Source organism: Myotis nattereri, assembly GCF_964212035.1.
Source record: "Myotis nattereri genome assembly, chromosome: 5".
Classification (NCBI taxonomy): Eukaryota; Metazoa; Chordata; class Mammalia; order Chiroptera; family Vespertilionidae; genus Myotis; species Myotis nattereri.
Genome location: NC_138080.1, coordinates 54,103,043 through 54,123,692, shown reverse-complemented (window position 1 = coordinate 54,123,692; position 20,650 = coordinate 54,103,043). Strand labels below are relative to the sequence as shown.

Below are 20,650 nucleotides of genomic sequence, written 5' to 3'. Positions count from 1 at the left end.
CATTACTTACAATAACGTAAGTGTTCATTGATAGGTGAATGGATAAAAAAGATGTGGTGCATATATAAAAAGAAGAAAATCTTACCATTTGCAACAACAAGGATAGAACTTGAGAATATTATGCTAAGTGAAATAAGTCAGACAGACAAATACCATATGATTTCACTTATATGTAGAATCTAAAAACCAAAACACAGGTATAAACAAAATTCATAGATACAGAGAGCAGATTAGTGATTGTCAGAGGGGAAGGGAATTAGGGGATGGGTGACATAGGTGAAGGGGTTCAATTGTGTGGTGATGGATGGTAACTAGACTTATTGTGGAAATCACTATAATGTATATAAAGATTGAATTATTATGTTATACACCTCAAACTAATATAATGTTATATACCAATTTGACCTCAACCAGAAAAAAAAAGAGAGTACATAAGCAGATATACTATTTTGGTTTACAGTTGTACTTACCTTGTCAAGTATAATTATTTGTTTGTAGGAATGAGTTTTCCTTAGGTAATTATAGTCATTCTGTTCTGCTTTTAGTAAGAAATAACATTTCTAAGCTCTACAGTGGTAAAATAGAACCTCATTTACTATTTCTTCTAGAATTTCTATGTAGATTTGTAGCTACCTGCAATTCTTTATAAATTGATATTGACAGTCAGAAGGTCTTACTATCAACAGCTGCTTATCTTTTGTAATTGGACCATGAATCTGAGGCTGCTTTCTGTTTGGCTAATGCTCCCTCTTTGGGGCATTAGTGGAAGCTTCCGTTTTACCTTCTGCACAGCAGGGCTGCTTTCTCCTGGTTTATTGTTAACTTTCAAGTGACCACACTTAGGCTCTGGTCTCATCCTTGCGAAGGAGGTTGCCTATTTGGTGGATTAGAGGAAGATCTGAAAAGTAAGATAATGGGCCAGGAGAAGATCTTCTGGGATAAAAGGCTCCTAAGAGCTCTGACAATATGGAGGAGAAAAGAAATGGAAAGAGAAGGAACCAGATTTCCCTGGTTCGGGTATTAGTTTAAGGTGAGTGTGACCTCGATTTATAACGTGTGCAGTTTGATGCCCAGTAGAATTGGGCCCTTAATATTTATACCACGTTATGTAAGTGCTGTCCTTCCAAGTGCTTTCTTAAATCCTCTTAACTTATAAATGGCAGCTTTGATTTCTTTAAAAAAAAAATCTTTCATTTATCCAGCCTAAGATAGTAAACAATAGATGCTTAGTGCCCTCCTCCCATGGCAGCCCTCAAGACTGAGACATGTCCTGGAGAGTTGATTGCTGTGCTTTTGAGCTTATTAAGGCCGTGTGTAACTGAGGGGTGGAGGGCACGCTGATGCTGCACTGTTGGTGCCGAGGCAGCTCCTGGAGTACCGCATGACGGTCCGCTCAGCAGTGCCCAGTAGGGAAGATGAAACTACACGCCCATTCGGAGTGATCAGTGCTACTTTTTTTCTAGTGAGCAAAATGTTAGGGAGTTAGACTTTTGCCTAAATGATTTTTGGATTCAATTTCTGCAGAAGGACCCCGAGCTTGCTGTAGTGGAAAGAGTGTGAGCTCATGAAACTACCTGTTAGGTTTGTGGGTCATTCCCCCGCCACCCCCGCCCCCCCACCCTCCGCCTCAGCCACTTGGTGACATCTGTTATTTTATGTCTTCATTACAAATGCCCCCTCTCTCTGGGGCCTTCAGGACACATGCAGAGAAGAGAGAAGAATTAAAAATGAAGCTCACTTCTGGTCTATGTGAATCACTGGGTCCTTGGGGGATGTCACTTATGCAGGAGATGCTTATTAAGTGCGCACAGGTGCTAGACTAGTACATCGCATTGGAGTAATAAGGAAAAAGACAGCCTGTGTCCCAGGACAGGACTAAGTGCCAGGAGTCAGTAACTACAGACACTGGGAGACACAGGATAGAAGCAGCCTGTTTCGGAAGCTGGGGCAGCCCATGAGACGCACTCTTCTCAAGGTAATTTATTTGCCAAGTGGCTGATGCTTACGTTTCCTTTGCTATATTTGGGCCACAGAGAGCCCTTGGAAGTGGCTCCGATGACACAGTGGTGTGTCGAATATTTGAGTATATCACAACATTGGTGCTGAGCTGGTGGGGGAAGGGTGTCTTCCCTCTGAGGCCGTTCTCAGACCACCCAGGGCACTGCTGGTGAGTTGTCAATGGGTTCTGAGAGAGCGGGTTGACATGCAGTGTGCAGGCATGCCTTGCTCAGGAAAAAGAAAACAGGCACAACTGACTTGATAATCTCTTACCCACCTGGACTCATGGACCTAGAATATACATAAGAACCAAGAAATTTGTGGAAGTAATTGAAGCCATAATACACAGATGTGTCCGCACAGGCCCATCTGCACGTATACAAGCAGATTTGGAGATCTAGTTTCTAAACTGCTTTGTGGGTTTTGAAAGCAGAAAATTACAAGGGGAAGAGAAATGTATATAAAAGGAATGGCCCAGTAACAGTATGATCAAGTGGCAGTTACCCCTTTTAAAGGGAGAAATAAAGAAGATGGAAAACTGAAAAAGAGAAGATGTAATCCTGCTGAAAGTACCACCAGCCATTTCGTGTGTCATCAGGCAGCGGAGATGGCCAACAGCTCTAGGGCATGGGATTGGAGTCAGAAGTTTTCAAGTTTCCCTAGTGATTTTCATGCAGCCCTGTTTGCGTATTTCTGTACTACAGACCATAAGGCAGTTGATGTCCCCTGTTCAGCAAGAGATGTTACATTCTGCTTTTAGGAAGACAGATGTATGCTAGCTCTTAAAATATTCCCAGTCACGATGGTAACGTTAATTTCTTGATGCTTTAAGCATCACATCCTTAGCTCTTTGAAAAACTTAACTCTTTAGAGCGTTCTGTTTCCTGAAAGATTGGAATTTTACTGCATGTGGAAGATCACACCATGTAGAAAATACTAATTTGTATTATAAAAAATCCGGTTACTTTATGAGCCATAAACTCTTATGGCAGATTATAAGTAACACTTTATGCATATGACGCAGTGACTTGCAACTTTCCAGAAATGTATCTGAACATCTGCATCCCTTGTGTCTTCACCTCTCATTTGCCATTTGTTAGCATATTATTTTGTATGTTAGGTCGTATGTATAATCCATCTTCCTGGCTAAAAATATCTTCTTAATGTTTCCAGCTCCTAATACATAGCAGGTCTCAACCAATACTTATTGAATGACTAATAATGAAACAAGTTATGCTGAGCTATCTAATTAATCCTTTACTGACCGTGTAAATACTTTCCATTATCTTTTTCCCCTCTGAGATTACATACTGAAATCTTTATGGTGTGTGAACTGCATTTGATGATTAGGAGTTGTCTGAACATTGAATGGCTTCTTTATGCCTTTGCTTTTCCCTTACTGAACTAAAGGGCGGAAGCAGCATGAGGTAGTGTAGAGTGTGAATAGGTTATGGGCTTCAGATGAAGCTCTGAGGTGTGTTCTTGTGGCAGGTGTGTCCTTGCCTTGATGGGGTCACTGTGGTGAGGCCAGAGGCCTTCGGGGAGGCATGTATCATAGTGTCGAGAGGATGCTCACCTGTGCTCACTCTGTCATTGGTCCCAGGTGACTGTGGAGGAGGTCATGACCACAACTGCCTACTTGGACCTTTTTCTGCGTAGCATCTCCGAGCCAGCACTACTTGAGATCTTCCTCCGTTTTATCCTGTTGCACCAGCACGAGAATGTTCACATCCTAGACACTCTCACCAGTCGAATCAACACCCCATTTCGGGTAAGATTTCAGGAGAGTTCTTTTTGTAATAAGATTATGAATATTCTTTTTTCTCTGCCCCCTTCCCCACCTTTTTTTTTTCTCTTTCTTGCAGCCATGGCCTTTTCTACTTTGGAAACAGAGAATGCATTTTGCTATTAGGAATCCTTTTGTCAGGGAGGTGGCACTTACTGCCTGTCCTAGGACATGTTTCTCAGTTTGTCTGGGTTGGCACTGTCTTCTGTGCAACTAGCAGAATGTGCTTCGGAGGAGGCACGTTGCAGCAGAACATGTGGGTGTACATGCAGGCAAAGCCAAAGAACTAGAGTGTAGCGAGTCTGGATGTTAGAGATTATATTTCTGTCCTCAAGTATTTTGAAATGGAAGTCTGGGGATTGTGAATTTAGGAAGTCATTCTTTAGTTTAAAGTTCTGATCAACTTTGAAAATCCTCTTATACTATTACTGTTGCCCTTTGCAACCCCCCTCCTCTACCAAAGGCTATCTTTATTTAATTACAATTATTGTTTTAAAAGTAAAAGAATAATAACTTAATGGATTATTGAGTTTGCAATATATATATATATATATATATATATATATATATATATATACATATATATATATTATAATAATAGCACAAAAGAGGAAGGGATAGAGCTGTATAGGAGTAATATTTCTCTATTTCACAGGAGCTAATTTAGTGTAAATCTGAAGTAAAGTCTGATAAGTTAAGATGTATATGGCAAGGCCGAGAGCAACCAATAATAAAATAGCTTAAAAATATAGTGAACCCTGGCTGATGTGGCTCGGCTAGCTGGAGCACTTTCTCATATGCCAAAAGGGTACAGGTTTGATTACGGTCAGGGCACATACCTCGGTTGCCTGTTCAATCCCAGTCGGGGTGAATATGAGAGGCAAGTTATCAATGTTTCTCTCTCGCATCAATGTTTCTCTCTCTCTTTCTTTCTCCTCCTCTCTCTAAAAATCAATGAACATGTCCTTGGGTGAGGATACACACACACACACACACACACACACACACATATATTATTAAAGGAATAAAAATGTTATACTAGGGAAAATATTCACTTAATGCAAAACAAGACAGTGAAAGAGGAATAGAATAAAAAATCATATGACATGAAAACAAAAAGCAAAGCAGCAGACAGAAATCCAATTATAACAATACTAGTAAATGTGAATAGGTTAAAAACTTAATCAAAAGGCAGAGATTGTCAGACTGGATAAGAAGAGCCAACCATATGGCATCTACAAGAGATACACTTTAGATTCAATGATACCAATAGATTGAAAGTTACATTTCTAAACCTGAACTGAACCAAATGATTGATAATACGCAAAGAATAACCTTTAGAAAGAATAAGTTAAGTGTATGGAATAATACACTTACTCTAAAGATAAAAGCTTAAATAACTACTATAGTTTATCACACTGCACAGTGTTGATCAAAGAGTATAAATTTCCAGCTATAAGATGAATAAATCCTGGGGATCTAATACACAGCATGATAGTTATAGTTAAGAATACTATATTAAATACAGTATTACCATAGTAACCCTTCAAATCAATGTCTAGGTGCACAGCACAGTGTACTTGTCTTTTTATCATTGAGTTGTAAGAGTAACAGAGAATGTGTATTCAGACTGTCTGTTCTCCTATAGTATTTGATGAGAAAGCCTAAACCTGGAATTAGGCCATTATGCAGAGTTATCCTCCTACAAAATACCTGTTCACTCCTATTTCTAATCTGTAAAGATCCAGATAAACCTGTCCCTATAACTCTCCAATGTATGCATCCTGTACAAAGAAGGAGAGCCTGAAGTACAATTACTTACCTGGCCTGATGGAATGATAAGCGCTTACTCCCAGAGGGCATGGCGATTTTATAATATACCTTTGAGTTTCTTTCCAGTGTGGTTGTGTATCTTTCCTTTTTGGAAATCGGAGTGAGAGAAGTCTTGTTTTTTTTTTTTTTAATGAACTTCTTAGAAAAGCGTATTATCACACCCAACACAACTGAAAATGGAACAGAGTAGCAGGTTTGCCCCAAAGCCACGAGGAGCTGCGGCTCAGGGCTGAGAACTTGAGAGGGAAGTTTGGCCAGAGCATATGCAGTTTCCTGTTAGCCCTGCCTTGTAGATAATGAATGTCATATCTGAAAATAACTTAGGCAAGCAGGTGACAAGCAAGATCTTTATGTGGGTCTTAAACAGGTGGAACTGTGAGGGTCATGTTGTAGGGGGGCAATTCTGCATAATGGTACAATTCCAGGCGTAGTCTTTCTAATAGAATCCTACAGAGCCGATAGCCTGAATACTCGTAATGCACATTCTCTGAGGCAGCAGCATGTTTCATCAAAACTGCTGAAGAAAAGGCCATTTTATTTTGTAATTTTGATTTATTTGCCATCTGTGGAGAGTGGAGCCGTCCTTCCAATATCTGAAATAGAACGTGTTTATTGTTCCCCAGCTCTGTGTGGTGTCCCTGGCATTATTTAGGACTCTCATCGGTTTACACTGTGAGGACGTGATGTTACAACTAGTTCTGAGGTGAGTGGCCATCTTTTGTTCCCTTTAAAGAAAGTCTCACTCTGTACTGTTGCTATTATATATTTCTTTGGTGACATAAGCTCAATAGGGGCTGTGCATCAAAGGAAGGAAATCATCAAGGCCAATCAATTTAATTTCTGCACTATCTCCCAAGGTTAATTTTAGTTTTATTGTTAAAAGTTTTTAGGGGGCCAAATACATTATGTTACAAATATGGTCCTGCAAAGAAAAGGTAGGATGTTTGGAAATTTTCAGAATTATTATAAAAGCTCTTCTGCGGCGTGGCTGAATGTCTTTTTCATAAATAAGGGGACCTGTGTTATTTGGGGGGAAAAATCCCAAACTTTTCTAAATGTGAAATGCTGGTGATATATAGTTCCTGCGACTATTGCTTTGGTAATGGCACAAATACAATGTGTACTCTAACCTGTATGTATGTTTCAATGAAATTCAGTAAATATTTAATGAGTACTTTCTGTGTGCAGCTCAGAAGGGAGTAAGGTGTGGAGTAGATGAGTTGCAAAGGACTTAATGTATAAGGTAGAAAAGGGGTGTCCTTCAGGGGCACCCGTGGGAAGGGTTTCATCGAGTGGCTGGTATTTGATGACAGGTGTTGAGAGTCAGAGTAGACTGCTATTAAGGCGACATTAATTTGGACATTTGGCAAACAGGTGACAAGCGAGATCTTTATGTGGGTCTTAAACAGGTGGAACTGTGAGGGACATTTGGCAAGGGGACTCAGGAACCCCAAATCCTGTCTTTGCCCAGGTCTGCCTCTCCTCCTGGGGTCCCCCAGGGCAGCAGCTGCTTCTGTAAAGGAAGAAAGGGAGGGTAGGCTGGGTCTGTGCTCCACACTCTCCTCTGGTGGTCCCTGGGCACCCTCTCCCCACACACCTCCTCCCTCCTTACCGGGCTTCCCGACCCTTCCTGTGCCCCCTCTCTGGGAATTTGGTGGAAGAAGCCAGAGCAGTAGGAGAGGGGGAGACTTGGACCGCCCCTGGCCCCCATGTGGGCTTTGATACAATGCAGGTAGAATTACCGGGAGATGGCATTCCAAGTACATGTATCAGCCTTTCCAAAGAGGTAGTTCTTCGGAAAAGGAAGGGGATGGGAGTGTCATCATGGGGACAGCAGCATGGCATCGCCCCAGAGCTAGTTAGAAACGCACATTCCTGGCCTTCTCCCAGAGGGGCTGGCTCCACCAATTGGGGGTGGGCATGTTGTACAAACTGTCCAGGGTATTCTGATGGCTGGCTATATGTAGCTATAGCACCTGCAAAAGCGAGTGATAAAAACAGGCAGGGAGGTTGGTGGTGGCATCATGGTGAAGGCCTTCAGAGTTATCCGGTTACGGGAGAATATCGCCTATTCATTTTCTGTGTTTAAAAAGCGTTTTGGACTTTTTAGTGGTCATCAGCGACCACTCCCGAGGCATTAGCAAAGAACAAATCCTATTAGGAGTGAATGCCCGGGGGAGTCTGGGCAGGGCATCAGTTATGTTACTTAGCTGCCCATCAACCCTCTACCGATATGACAGAATGCGTTAGCGACTCTGGGTGAAAGCCATCAGAGCAGCTATTAAAGCCTTTTCTATACCCCAAAACTAGACTTTGCCTCCAACAAGGGCAAAACCTGATTATATTTAAACGGTAAACTCTCGAATACTGCTTCTCTGAGGCATGAAAAGCAGGTGTCTCTTTTAGTGTACCTGGAAGCCTGGTCCCACTCCAGAGGGGCGGAGCTTCCCCACACTGGGCCACCCGGCCAGCTGAGCCAGGCAGTGGAAGCTGGCTGGCTACCTTTCCAAGGTGGCCTCTCCTCCCCTTTTGTCTGCTTATAAAGTGATGTTTGCTAAAAACTGTCCTTAGAGATGATATGAGTTAAGGCTTTTTTTTTTTTTTTTTGAAACACAGATTTGTACCTTATGAAGGTGAAGAATTAATTAGCTCATTGTTGAAATATGTACATACTCAAGTCAGAACTTGTTATTTCCTGGGTCAGGAATTACTAGAAGAGTGCATGGAGCACCCATTATCTCAGGTTCTGAATAGAATAATGGGGAAAATGTGGACAAAGCCATCTGGTCCTAGGTTTTCTTGTTTCTTTGATGATGACGATGATGATGATGAAGAAGAAGGTTGCTTTTTACTGAATGGTTTATTTCTAATTCTGCCGCACTGCCTGGGGAATCCATGAGAAGAGCAAATAGAGGACTTACACAGAAGTCGGGCACGTGGGAGATACCTGGGCAACCTCTACTTCCTGGTCTCTGCCCCCTGAACTACTGATTTCCCCCCACATTTAAAATAATTTATAATTGTGGCAAAATACACATAACAAAATTTTCCCTCTTAACTATTTGTACTGTTCAGTGGTACTAAGTACATTCACATTGTTGTGCAACTATCACCACCATCCATCTCAGAACTGTTTTCACCTTGCAAAAGTAACATTGTAATTATTAAACAATAACTCCCCATTTCTTCCTCTCCCCAGCCCCTGGCAACCACTGTTCTACTTTCTGACTCTATGAATTTGACTACTCTAGGTACCTCATATAAGTGGAATCAATAGTGTTTGCCTTTTTGTACCTGACTTATGTCACTTAGTATACAAATGTCTTTAAGGTTCATCCATGTTGTACCATGTCTGATTTTTTTCTGTTTTAAGGCAGAATACAATTCTATGTATGCCATATTTTTAATTCATTCATCAATAGATGAAATAATAGTTTACCATTTAAATATAATCTATTTTTTTTTAAAAAAAATGGGCACTGTGGATTGCTTCCAGTTTTGGGGTATTGTGAGTAATGCTACTATGGGTGTACAAACATCTCTAGAAGACCCTGCATATATTTGGGTATATGCTTAGAAGTGGAATTGCTAGATCATATGGTAATTCTACTTTAATTTTTTTATTGTTTTCCATAACAGCTGCACCATTTTACATGCCTACCAACATATGGATTTCTCCATATCCTCACCAACATGTGTTATTTTCTTTTAAGAAAATGGATAGTTTTAATCAAACAAAAATGACAAGCAGATTTGAGGAAGAACCAACTAGAGCTCTTAGAAACAAAAACTGTAATTATTAAAATGAAAAAAGCTGAGTGTTTGGGATAAATAGCATTTAAGATACAAATTAAGAGATACTTAATGAACTAGAAGATAGATTGAGGAAGTTATTCAGTTTGCAGCAGAAAGAAAGAAAGAAAGAGATAAAAAATATGAAAACAAGGCTATGAACAGTGGAGGCAAGAATCCAGCTAGGGCCCCAGAGTGGGTGGGAGTGAACTGCTGATTTGACTTGACCTGTTCTGGTTTTGGAATTTGCTGCCTCATAAGGTTTTTGGAAGGATCAACTGTGGTGATATCTGTGAAAATGTGTTGAAATGCTATGAGGTATTGCACAAATTTAAGGAAATGGAATTTTCTAGAAAATGCGTTTTAAACTAATGAAAACAATGTCTCTTCTGATTTAGAATCTGTACCAAAAGCAAGGACAATGAAAAGTCCTTATTCTGTTATTAATTTGAACTTTATCTTAAGGGACATAAAAAATAGATTTGTAAGCCATCCTTTTGTTGTTGCCACTGTTGTCACTCAAGTGTACACGATAAATTTGTAGATCTGGGAGGCAATAGAGCAGTGAAGGTTATGTGAATCCTTTTAATGGAGTTATTTGTTATGTGATAAATAAGTAATAACTACATCAATTTTGTTGCAACCCAAATACTCTTAAATATTGACGTCTCAAAGTGATAATCCAATTGCAACTGATATCCTTCTTTCAGTTAGCAAAATATCAGAAAAGTACATTGAAATAAGATACTCCCCAAAGAGAGGCTATTTTAGTGAACAGAAAACCAAGGAGAAATGATCCATCTCCATGGATGTGACATGTGATAGTCCAAAGGCAGGCAGAAATGCTGACGAGCAGTGAAGGGAGAGATCACCCCCCAGGTTCCTGGCTCTTCCCAGTTTAGGCAGAATGTAACTGCTTAATCCTCCCGATGCCATTGATGAATGTTCTGGGTAGGGTGTTTTTTTCAGAAGTGCTGGTCCATTGTCAACTTTACGAACTGCGTAGCCTGTTGTGTTCAGATAGAGGCTGTTTTGCTCAAAGAGCAGCTGTGTGTGCACTTCAGGAACATTTTCATCTCGCACGGGAGTTAGGTGTCTGGGTGGGTGGGGGGGGGGGGCGCAGGGGGGAGGAATGCCAGCCAGCCTAAGGGTAGGACAAATAGGAGAAATGTGGCCATACTGTCTTTGAAAACGAAACAATCTTTTTTTAAATTCTGTAACATTGCTTCCTAAATGTTTGCCTAGTGGTCTGTTATTCAGGTCATCATCATCATCCCACAAGAAGCACCTTGCTTACGTCATTGTACTGCAGTTTTGTTTGTTTTTATTGTTGATGGAGCAATAGGCAGTATGTGTGCTTTGTTATCGACTGGTTGTCATTGAATTGTTTCAGAGGTGATGATGATTTGTTTTAATGAGCGATACCCAGGAAAAGAGAAAATAGATAAGGGGTGCAGAGAGTTGGGGAAAAAATGTAAAGAGGGAGGACAGTATGGGCAATATATATTTTTCCTGCTATGTTGTGGGATGGCTTTGAGTAATCTGGACTCCTAAAATCAGATATTTATTATTTTGTGATTATATTTATGACTTTCTGAATTTAAATAAGACTCCTAAACAAAATAAGTAGAGTAAAAATGAAAAGATAGTCTGATGAGAAATACTTATACTAAATTCCTCAGTGACTTTTTGCTACCGACAGCCACTTCATTTTGATATTTGACATTGGGAAGCATCTGACATTTGTTCTATTTCTTTCTTTTTTTAAATTAAAGTATAGTTGGCCAATAATAGTACAATATTATATTAGTTTCAGGTGTACAACATAGTGATTTAACATTTTATATCTTATGATGTCATCACCATACTAGTAACCATCTGTCACTGTTCAGAGTTACTCACTGTTATCCCCTTCATCTTGTCACTCATGCCCACAGTGCTCTCCCCTCTGGCAGCCATCAGTTTGTTCTGTGTTTCTATGAGTTTGTTCTGTTTGGTTTGTTTGTTTGACCTAAAAAAAAAAAAAAAATCAACATATAAGTGAGATCCTATGGTATTTGTCTTTCTCTGTCTGACTTATTTCACTTAGCACAATACCCTCTAGGTCCATCCATGTTGTTACAAATGACAGGATATCGTTCTTTTTTATGGCTGAGTAATATTTCATTGTGTTTATGTGCCACATCTTCTTTATTCATTCATTTATCAATGGACACCTAGGTTGCTTCCCTAAGTTGGCTATTGTAAATAATGCTGCAGTGAACATTCATTTTTGTTTGTTTGTTTTGTTTTTGTGTGTTTTAAAAATTTTTTTATCTATAAATGATGGAAAGGCAGAGAGTCAGTGTACAGTTTTTCTGCCCTTCCCTCTGGAATTAGCCTTCATTATAAAGACACAGTAGAAGTACTGCATTAAATATGAGGGGGTTATTTATTTGAACTGATTTCGCCACTTGTTGTAGAATCTCTCCTTCAACCTACAAGGGATCTTCCTTTATTAATTTACTCAGAAGAAAATTCTTAGTTTCTACTGAAAGCATGTGTTTGCAAAGTTATAAATTCCCAATACCTCTTTATTCTAATATAATTTCAAGCTACACACTGGTTATATTTGATAAGTAGCTTTATTAGGTTTGGTCCAGTGTACCATTTTTAAAAATACTTCAACAAAGAGTAGAAATCCATGTATGTCAACTTAAATCATGAAATATGCTTGGTTTGAACACACTTTCTTCTCCCCACAATGTGTTCTAAGGGTGTCAGAAACGATGGCTCAGATTTTCTTGTCTCCACGGTCATGATGATACTAGGATGCTTTTGATCACCAACCAAAAGTGTTTTGTGTGAAATGGGGCCCTCAGTGAGTCCTTGGCCACCATATTTTCTCATAGTCACTCAGGAGAATATGGGAGGAGACTTGTACTATGCAGCGATTCCGCTGTCCTTCAGTGCCCACCAGGAGGCAGAGTTCCTGGGATTATATTTCAGAATTATTGAAAGAGGCCCTTTGCTCTGAGAGCACATTGTACTGAGGAGGCAAACACCAAAATAACTTACTAAATACTAGTTCTTTAGTAGAGGTCTGTGAGCATAGCGGAAGGAGAAGCTCTGTCTTCTTGGAGCAGGTAGCCTGGAAGCCTTCCTGGAAAAGGTAACACTGAAGCTGGACTTTGTAGGATGACAGGGCATTTGTCATGCAGGGAAAGCACCTTTTGGGTGAAGGTCACAGTGGGTGCAGAGGCACAGAGGCAAAGAGGGATAGGATAGCAGCTCCATTAAGAAATGAGGAAGTTTGTGCAGCTTGAATTGTGAAGGCCCTCAAATGCTCTGCACAGGGGGTTGTTCTGTCAGAAGAAAGAAGCTCTTGACAAATTTTAAGCAAGGGAGAGAACCCCGGGGGCTGGTGGGATAGATGGATTGAGAGTGTGGAGAGGATGGGTCACCCCTGGCCATTAGTCCTGATTATGGCTGAGGAGGTGCTGGTTGGGAACCGACATTGCAGAGACTGAATACCACCCTTTGTCATTCCAGGTATCTGATCCCTTGCAACCACATGATGCTGAGCCAGAGGTGGGCTGTGAAGGAGAGAGACTGCTACTCGGTGTCTGCGGCCAAGCTGCTCGCCCTGACCCCGGTCTGCTGCTCCAGCGGGATCACCCTGACGCTGGGGAGCCAAGAGAGGGATTATATCCTCTGGTCAAAGTGTACGTACGATAGTTCAGGTAGGAACTTGCTGGTGATGCTCTGTAAACAAAAGGATACCAGATTCTGTCTCTCCTGGGGATGTGGGTCTCTTTGAGAAGATGGAGAATAAGACGGTGAGCTTTGCGTCTTTTATGAATATTTCGTTGAGGGTCCTTTTCTGCATCATAAGGAGTTATGACACTTTGTAGTTAGTGTTCATTTTCATGCCCAGCTGTTGCCGATTCCATGCACCCAGACCTTTATTTTAACTAGGATTTCTAGTGTCGCCCTCGGAATCCAAATGTAAAGGAAGACGCATACTATGTCTTCTCAAGCAAAATAGCGGCGAGGGATGTGGAGATGGAAGAGCTAAGATAGAATTAGCTCTTATTTTAATTTCTGAAATGGCCCATTGGTGGGCGCTTGCCTGTCAATAATGTATCACCATAAAACTCGAAATTTGTGATACATCTCATAAAGGTCAAAATTTGGGGTACATCAACAGTATCTGAGTCATTTGACTGACCTATAGGAGTGATGTGCTGTTTGCCAGCTGTACTTGATCTTGTACAAGTAAAATGGAAATAGTCACCTATCAGCCTTGGCTCCCTGCAGGCAGCTGGAACGAGGAGGCGTCGTGTATCTTTAGCGGTCAGAGGGCTGTTTTAGTCCAGGAGGGTTCTGCCTGTCCTGCCCCCACCAGCATGTGGCCCAGTCCTGGTGTTGATTTGGGTGATCTGATCTGTGTTCTGTTCATTCAGGTGTACTTCCGTTAGGCCCTAGTCTGCTTGATTCAGAAAATATCAGCCTATTTGGTATAAATGTAATTTTTAGAAATTAAGGTTGTCATACTGATTTTTGCTCTTTAAATATACAGTATATGCATGAAAATTAATAATTTTTGTGGTAGTATAACAAGATGGATTTTAGGTATATTTTCCTGTTGGTTAAACTAGTGTGGGTTTCTTTGATTTTCCTGCCAAGTAATTATTTTTTAAAAAACATATTTGAAACTTGATGTCTTTCTTTACTAAAAATGTTACTTCAAGAATGATTCTGTGGCTGATTTTGCCACAGATTCAAAATTCAAGTTAAATGGACAATTGTGGAGTGCCTGAAACTTTCTTTCCTTGTATTATCATATTTAATTCTTTGGAGAAGGTAGTATGCCCAGGTTAGAGATGAAGAAACAAATTCAGAGAGAGGGATTAGCTTGTTCAAGGTTACCTAGCGGGTAGGTCCACTGTTCTTTCCACTGTGCTACCTCTGGGGTTCCTTACAGCAGACAAATGCTCTAACGGATGGGTGGTTACATAGAAAGGTAGTTAGGTGGGTGGGGAGATAGATGCTATAATTATTGTGCAGTGGCTAAGAACTAGGATTCTGAATCTTGGGCTCTGTTACTTTCTTGGGCCAATTACTTAACCTTTTAAACTGTTTTCCTCATATATAAAGTAGTGCCTGCCTGAAAGTGTTGTTCCAAGGATAAGTGCCCTTGGATATGTAAAGCTTTCGAAGACTACCTGGCATGTAGTAAGTGCTAAATAAATATTGCTAGTATTGTTTTTTTAGTGTCTTTTTATTTATAGGGGATAAGAGGTCAACACTAACCTTTTAGCAGTAGAACCATAAGAAATGAATTATGTCCACCTTGATGGCCTGAAAATGTATATTCCTAAAGGTCCCATTCTGGCCTAGTCTGGAGGAGATTTAGATAATGAGGAGACAAGAAGCTTGCAAAGGTGTGGCATCAAGTGAAATAAGAGCAGGGAGTGACAGGAGACAGCCTGTGCTTGAGCGGTGGCTCTGCCACTGACCAATTAATTGGGTGATCTTACTAGTATGTCTCAGCCTCAATTTCTTTCTTTCTTTTTTTTTTTTTAGAAGATCTCTTCGTTTTTTTAAGTATATTTTTTTAAATATATTTTATTGATTTCTTACAGAGTGGAAGGGAGAGGAATAGAGAGTTAGAAACATCGATGAGAGAGAAACATCGATCAACTGCCTCCTGCACACTCTATACTGGGTATGTGCCTGCAACCAAGGTACATGCCCTTGACCGGAATCGAACCTGGAACCCTTGAGTCCGCAGGCCGACGCTCTACCCATTGAGCCAAACCAGTTAGGGCATAAAGTATATTTTTTATTTTGTCTATTTCAGAGAGGAAGGGAAAGGGAGAGAGAGAGATAGAAACATCAATGATGAGAGAGAATCACTGATCAGCTTCCTCCTACATGCTTCCTACTGGGGATCGAGCCCACAACCCAGACACATGCCCTTGACTGGAATTGTACCCGGGACCCTTCAATCCGCAGGCCGATGCTCTGTCCACTGAGCCAAACCAGCTAGGGCTCAGCCTCAGTTTCTTAATCTATAAATGCAGAAAGTACTATCTACCACATAGGTTGTTGTGAGGATTGAATTAGCACCGATAAAGCACTTGCCACATGGGAGATGTTTAAGGAAACTGCAGAGTATATATTTTTCCTTGTTTGAGTCCTTTTTTCCCCTGAAGTCCCTATTTTTCAGTTCTGCAGTAAAGAACTTGAACATCAAAGGCAGAGTATGGGAACACTTGAAGCATCCTTAGGTGAAAAGAACCATTTTGGTAGTGAATAGGACTTTATCATAAAGAGACCATTTGGTACATATCAACCACAATAGTTCCCAGGAAGGCAGCACAAGTCAACAGGCTTTTCTAAAAACCCAGTGTTTTCCAGAGAAAATCTGCTCCCCAAATTCATGGATTACAGGCCTTCCATTTTTGAATCAAAGTAAAAATCCTTAAAATCATTACCTACACTGTGGCAGGTACTACATCCGATATATTACCTAATTCAATCCTCTCAGCAACCTGAGAGGTTGCCACGATCAGCTCTTATTTCTCTGAGGACTGCTACCAAGTAAGTTTTCCTTTGGAGACAGCCAGTATCTGACTGGCCCCATTGGTTCTACATCTCCTTTAGGGTAGACTTCCTGCTCTTATCTTTCCTTCTTAAAATCTAAGCATTTTAAATTATTCAAAAATCATTTAATCAGAAATTATTAGAACCAAAGTAGCTGGTGAAAGAAGGTCTCAGCAGCCAGATGAGCCACATCCCCGCCCACGGCCTTTGTCCCCCCACCTCTCTGAAGTGTCCCTGCTCATTCATTTGCCTCTGCCTCCTGTAGGGCCCCTGGAGCAGCCGCTGCCTGAGGCGTCCTCCCCATCGGCCTGCATCGTGGAGTATGGCAAAACCCTGGACATCAGCTACCTGCAGTACCTCTGGGAGGCCCACACCAACATCCTCCACTGCATGAGGGACTGCAGGGTCTGGTCCGCCCTCTATGACGGAGACTCCCCGGACCCTGACACCTTCCTCCAGAGTCTGACGGAGGAGAGCACCACCAGCCCCGCCTGCCCCGGGCTCAGGCTCAGGCTTCCCCAGCAGCTCCCCAGGGAGCCGGGGCCTCAGCTGCCTCCCAGAAAGGACAGGGGCCACACGGAACTGGAGTGGGACGACAGCTATGACACCGGGATCTCCTCGGGGGCCGACCTGGAGAATCCTGGCCCGCCGGCGCCCATCGAGCCCCCCAGACACATCCAGGAGATGAAGAAGAACGCCATCCTGCGCTTCAAAGGGTCGTACATCGAGGAGTCCGACTTTCAGGACGACGTGATGGTGTACAGGTTGTGTGCGGAGAAGGACGCTGAGGACACCAGAAAGTCACAGGAGGAGCCTGCGAGGCCCCCGGCCCAGGGCCAGACCGAGGGGCAGAGCCCCCCCACGAACAACGGCCCCCTGCCCAGCCCTCAGCCACAGACAGACTCTGAGGAGGAGCATCACAGGGACAACTCAGACGTGGTTCCCAATGTGTCCGCGGAGCCACCACCAGAGAAGGGGCTCCCGGTGGCCCCGGAATCAAACTCAGAGGCAGCACTCCCTGTCTCCGAGGCAGAGCACGGTGCGGACCCCATGGCGGTTGACCCGGAGGGTGAAGATTTCATTGCCCAGTACGACCAGATCATTAAAGAACTGGACTCTGGCACCCAGGGCTTGATGGGGCAGAATTCCTCTTCCCAGGGTCCTGATCCCTTGCTCCTCCCAGAAGAGCAAGAGGGGAAGGAAGAGAGCAAAGGAGAGCCGGAGGAAGAAGGGGGGAAGAAGGACCTGGAGGAGGAGGAGGAGGAGGAGGAGGATGACTTTGACTCTCTGATGGCGGAAGCTCCTGCCGAAGAGACCGTGCCCTCCCCCTTTGGGGTGAGAGAGGAGGCTGACTGTGCCAGTCGCCGTCCCGTGAGGACTCAGAGCGCCCCGTTCACAGGTGACCGACTTAGCTTGCTTTGTGATTTCTGCTTTTGAAAGCACTTGTGCATGTTACACAGGAGAGTAAGGTAGGTGGGGGCGAGGGGCATTAGCCATTTACCTAACGGAGGGGCGGAAGTATTTTTATGAAGAGTGGAGAAGGGGTGGTTTCATTTTTATTTTATTTTGTCCGTCTTGCCATGATTGTTGTATTTTTTTTCCCACCAGTAAGTTAGAGGTTAAGTTTTACTGTCATGCCTGTGATAGTAATAGGGCTGCTGAAACCACATAAGAAATCCAGTCTCGTTACTGAATAGCCTCGTTTCCTGTAGTCTAATTTATTTTCCTCCTTAGCATTTATTTCATGTGAATTCTCTTAAAAGCACCCCCCCCGCCCCCATTAGAGTGTATGTTCCATGAGGGCCAGGTGTTGGCTTGTTCTCTGCTCTGTCCCAGCCCCTGCACGCTGACCAGAGCAGGTGGTCCGCACCCAGAACCACCTGTGGACACATCGGGCCATTGGTTAGTTGGGCCTTTGCCTGGGAGCTCATTTCAGATAATCACAAAATCTTCATCCGAAAATAGGTCCAGGAGAACCACATAAACTCAACTCTGCTACAGTGGGTGTCCCAGTGATACACCCTCCCCACAGGCAGACTCACGGGAGAGGCAAAGCGATAGGGGAGGATATTAGGTAAGTGGGTTGGATGAGGAATTATGGTGCAGAATGTCATTAAATATTGGCCAGTAACATCCAAACCTGCACATGGTGAGGCAGAGGGTCAGGCACAGAGGGTTCATCAAGCTCAGGGCCCCCGACGGTGTTCGGGTAGCAAGGAGAGGCCCTCAAGGAGCTGGCGTCACTGCGGGACAGACAGTGGCCTTGGAGTCAGGCCTCCCGGGGCATCCTGGCTCTGGCACTTTCAGCCACGTGACCTGGTGTTCCCGACCCGCCCTTCTCCCCCGTGAGGACTGAATGTAATACTGGGGGTCATTATTGAGGCTGCTGGCAGCCCCAGCAGCCTCGGCTGGTCCTTCCCTGGCAAGTAGCGGGCAGCATGGGGAGGAGCGACCTGCTCCCGCCTCCTCCAGTCAACCAACACAGAGGGAGTCACATCACCAGGTCCAGCCAGGTAGGCTTCCTGCGGGTTCATGATCCTCCTCCAATACTTATTCTTCTATTTACTGACGCCTAAATGGGGAGAAAGCTTTTAATTCCACAATTAAAAGGCTGGAGGTTCTAGTTGAGATAACATTTCAGCGTGAACGGGTTTTAATTAAAATTCAATCAGTCAGTCAATCATAAATAGAAAGGATTAAATGAGCTTAATTTTCCCAGTCGATAGGGAGGAGGAGGGGAGGGAAGGCCCCAGACCAACTGAGGAGGGGCAGAGAGCTCAGTTCACGGAAAGGGGCAGAGGGACCGCAGGAGTCCCAGTGTTGCCTGAAGCAGGTCCCCTTGACTCTCACCCAGCGGGAACTCCCAACGGTTCTCCAGGACTCCAGGGCCCTGGGCGAAGGGCGAATGACCAGCCTTCCTCAGAATGCCAGCCTTCTATCAAGGAGTCTCATCCCTGGGAAATATGTAAATTGAGGAAACCGAGTATAGCTTAGGGCAAAAAAAAAAGAAAAGAAAAGAGCTAATACAATACCGTATTAAATAACATCAATATTTTGCTTATGATACATACACCTGAGAGCCAACAAAACGTAGTTTTTTGACATATATAGGTCATTTTAACGCATACACAATTCAGGAGACATCTTTACTCTTCCCGCGTATGTGAACTTCGTCCTTGTGTGTTCTGCAGCATTAGGCTGAACGTCCATCTCTGCGTAGGATCCTGGTTTCCGCCGAAATGAGTTTGCCTCTCAGCAAAACCGAAGTTTCCCTTTCATTTATCTAATTGATTTTGTTAGAGACCTTTATGTGGCAGGTCCTATGCTAGGTACTAAAGACACAAAAATGAAGGAGTTTGCGGACGTTTAGAGGAGACATCAACAAAGAACTGAACTCTTTTAGTGAGAAATGCATTGTCAGTCGCTGTGTGCCAAGTCCTATGGGGGCCCAGGGCAGCGAGTGGAGGAGGCTTCTCGGAGGAGGGCCACAGGGGGTACAGAACTGATGGCAGCTCCGTTCCTTGGAGCCAGGAAATACAGGAGGGGGGGGGGTCATATTGAGGCAGGGGAAGGGGCACTTGAGGACAGGGGGGCGAGTGACAGGGAAGGGCAGTAGAGATTGCCATAGTTCTGAAAAATTACATATCTTATGGCTGTGGAGTTTATCTGTCCTAGAAGAAGAGGGGGATTAACTCTGGATTGCAACCCCAATTTGAAAGCAACTTTATGGGGTTCCATCCAGAACCTCAGAAATGCCACCAGTCACTCTTCCTCAGGCATCACCCCCATACACACCTGTGCCTTTCTGAATTGTAGCTGAGTTTTCTGCTTACCGGTCATGCCCCCCCCCCATCCCCCCGCAACTGCTTTTAAAGTGCTAGAAATCAACTAAGAATAAAACAGGAGTTTGAAAGGGTTTAATGTCTATTTCTTATTGCGCATGGCTAAGAAGTTGTAATTAATGTCATTAGTGGCTCATAATGACCGTCTTCTGGCTTTGAACTAATATCCTGTCATTCAGGTGGACAGTGATGGCACACTCCCAGGGTGCGATTACGCTGGTTTTCTCTCTGCCCTTGCAGTGGTGTTGGACTACAGATGGTGTGCCCTGGTCACTGCCTGGCCAGCCACCTTCATGTCTGTGGGATGGCCGGCTGAGGCCAAGTGTAGTCGGGGATGTGCCAGGGAAACTGAGGGTTCACATTAAGGCCATGTGTGTTACCGGAGACGCTCCTCCCCTACACACGGTTTAATTCACCTGTCTGCTCCCTCCGGAAGGAAGCAGGTGTGGAGCCTGGCAATGTACAGGGTGGGCAGGAGGGGATGTGAAAGACTGGGTCCGGGCTGAGGAGGGTGAGGACAGCAGCCTCTTGTGGATCCACCTGGAAAGCTAGAACTGCATTGTGATGCCTGAGGACACTTCTGGGGTTCTTGATGGAAGTCCCTCAAGATGCTTCAAATTGGGGTTTCAACCCAAGCATATTAATTTTCCTGAATATGTTTGGCAAGCACTGCCAGGGTTGTTTTGCAAGCAAAGGCTCTCCAAAGGCGCTGTGTGAAGAGGCCATTGGCCTTCGGGGCCACCGACTGTGACTGGGGAGCCCCACCCCCATCCCGAGGCTGGGGCGTCCACGCTCAGTCCGGTTCTCG

General features: G+C 43.4%; 1 protein-coding gene across 1 annotated transcript in view; it reads left to right on the top strand.

Moving 5' to 3' along the window:
* FHIP1A (FHF complex subunit HOOK interacting protein 1A) overlaps positions 1 to 20,650 on the top strand; it is a gene marked incomplete at its 5' end in the record, with an annotated part of 84,029 nt that overhangs the window by 53,477 nt on the left and 9,902 nt on the right. Inside the window, 4 exons of the mRNA XM_081091634.1 lie at positions 3,602 to 3,769; positions 6,241 to 6,320; positions 12,941 to 13,131; positions 16,266 to 17,399. Of these exons, the coding sequence (XP_080947760.1) occupies positions 3,602 to 3,769; positions 6,241 to 6,320; positions 12,941 to 13,131; positions 16,266 to 17,399 (1,573 nt within the window). The remainder of the gene's footprint in view (positions 1 to 3,601; positions 3,770 to 6,240; positions 6,321 to 12,940; positions 13,132 to 16,265; positions 17,400 to 20,650) is intronic.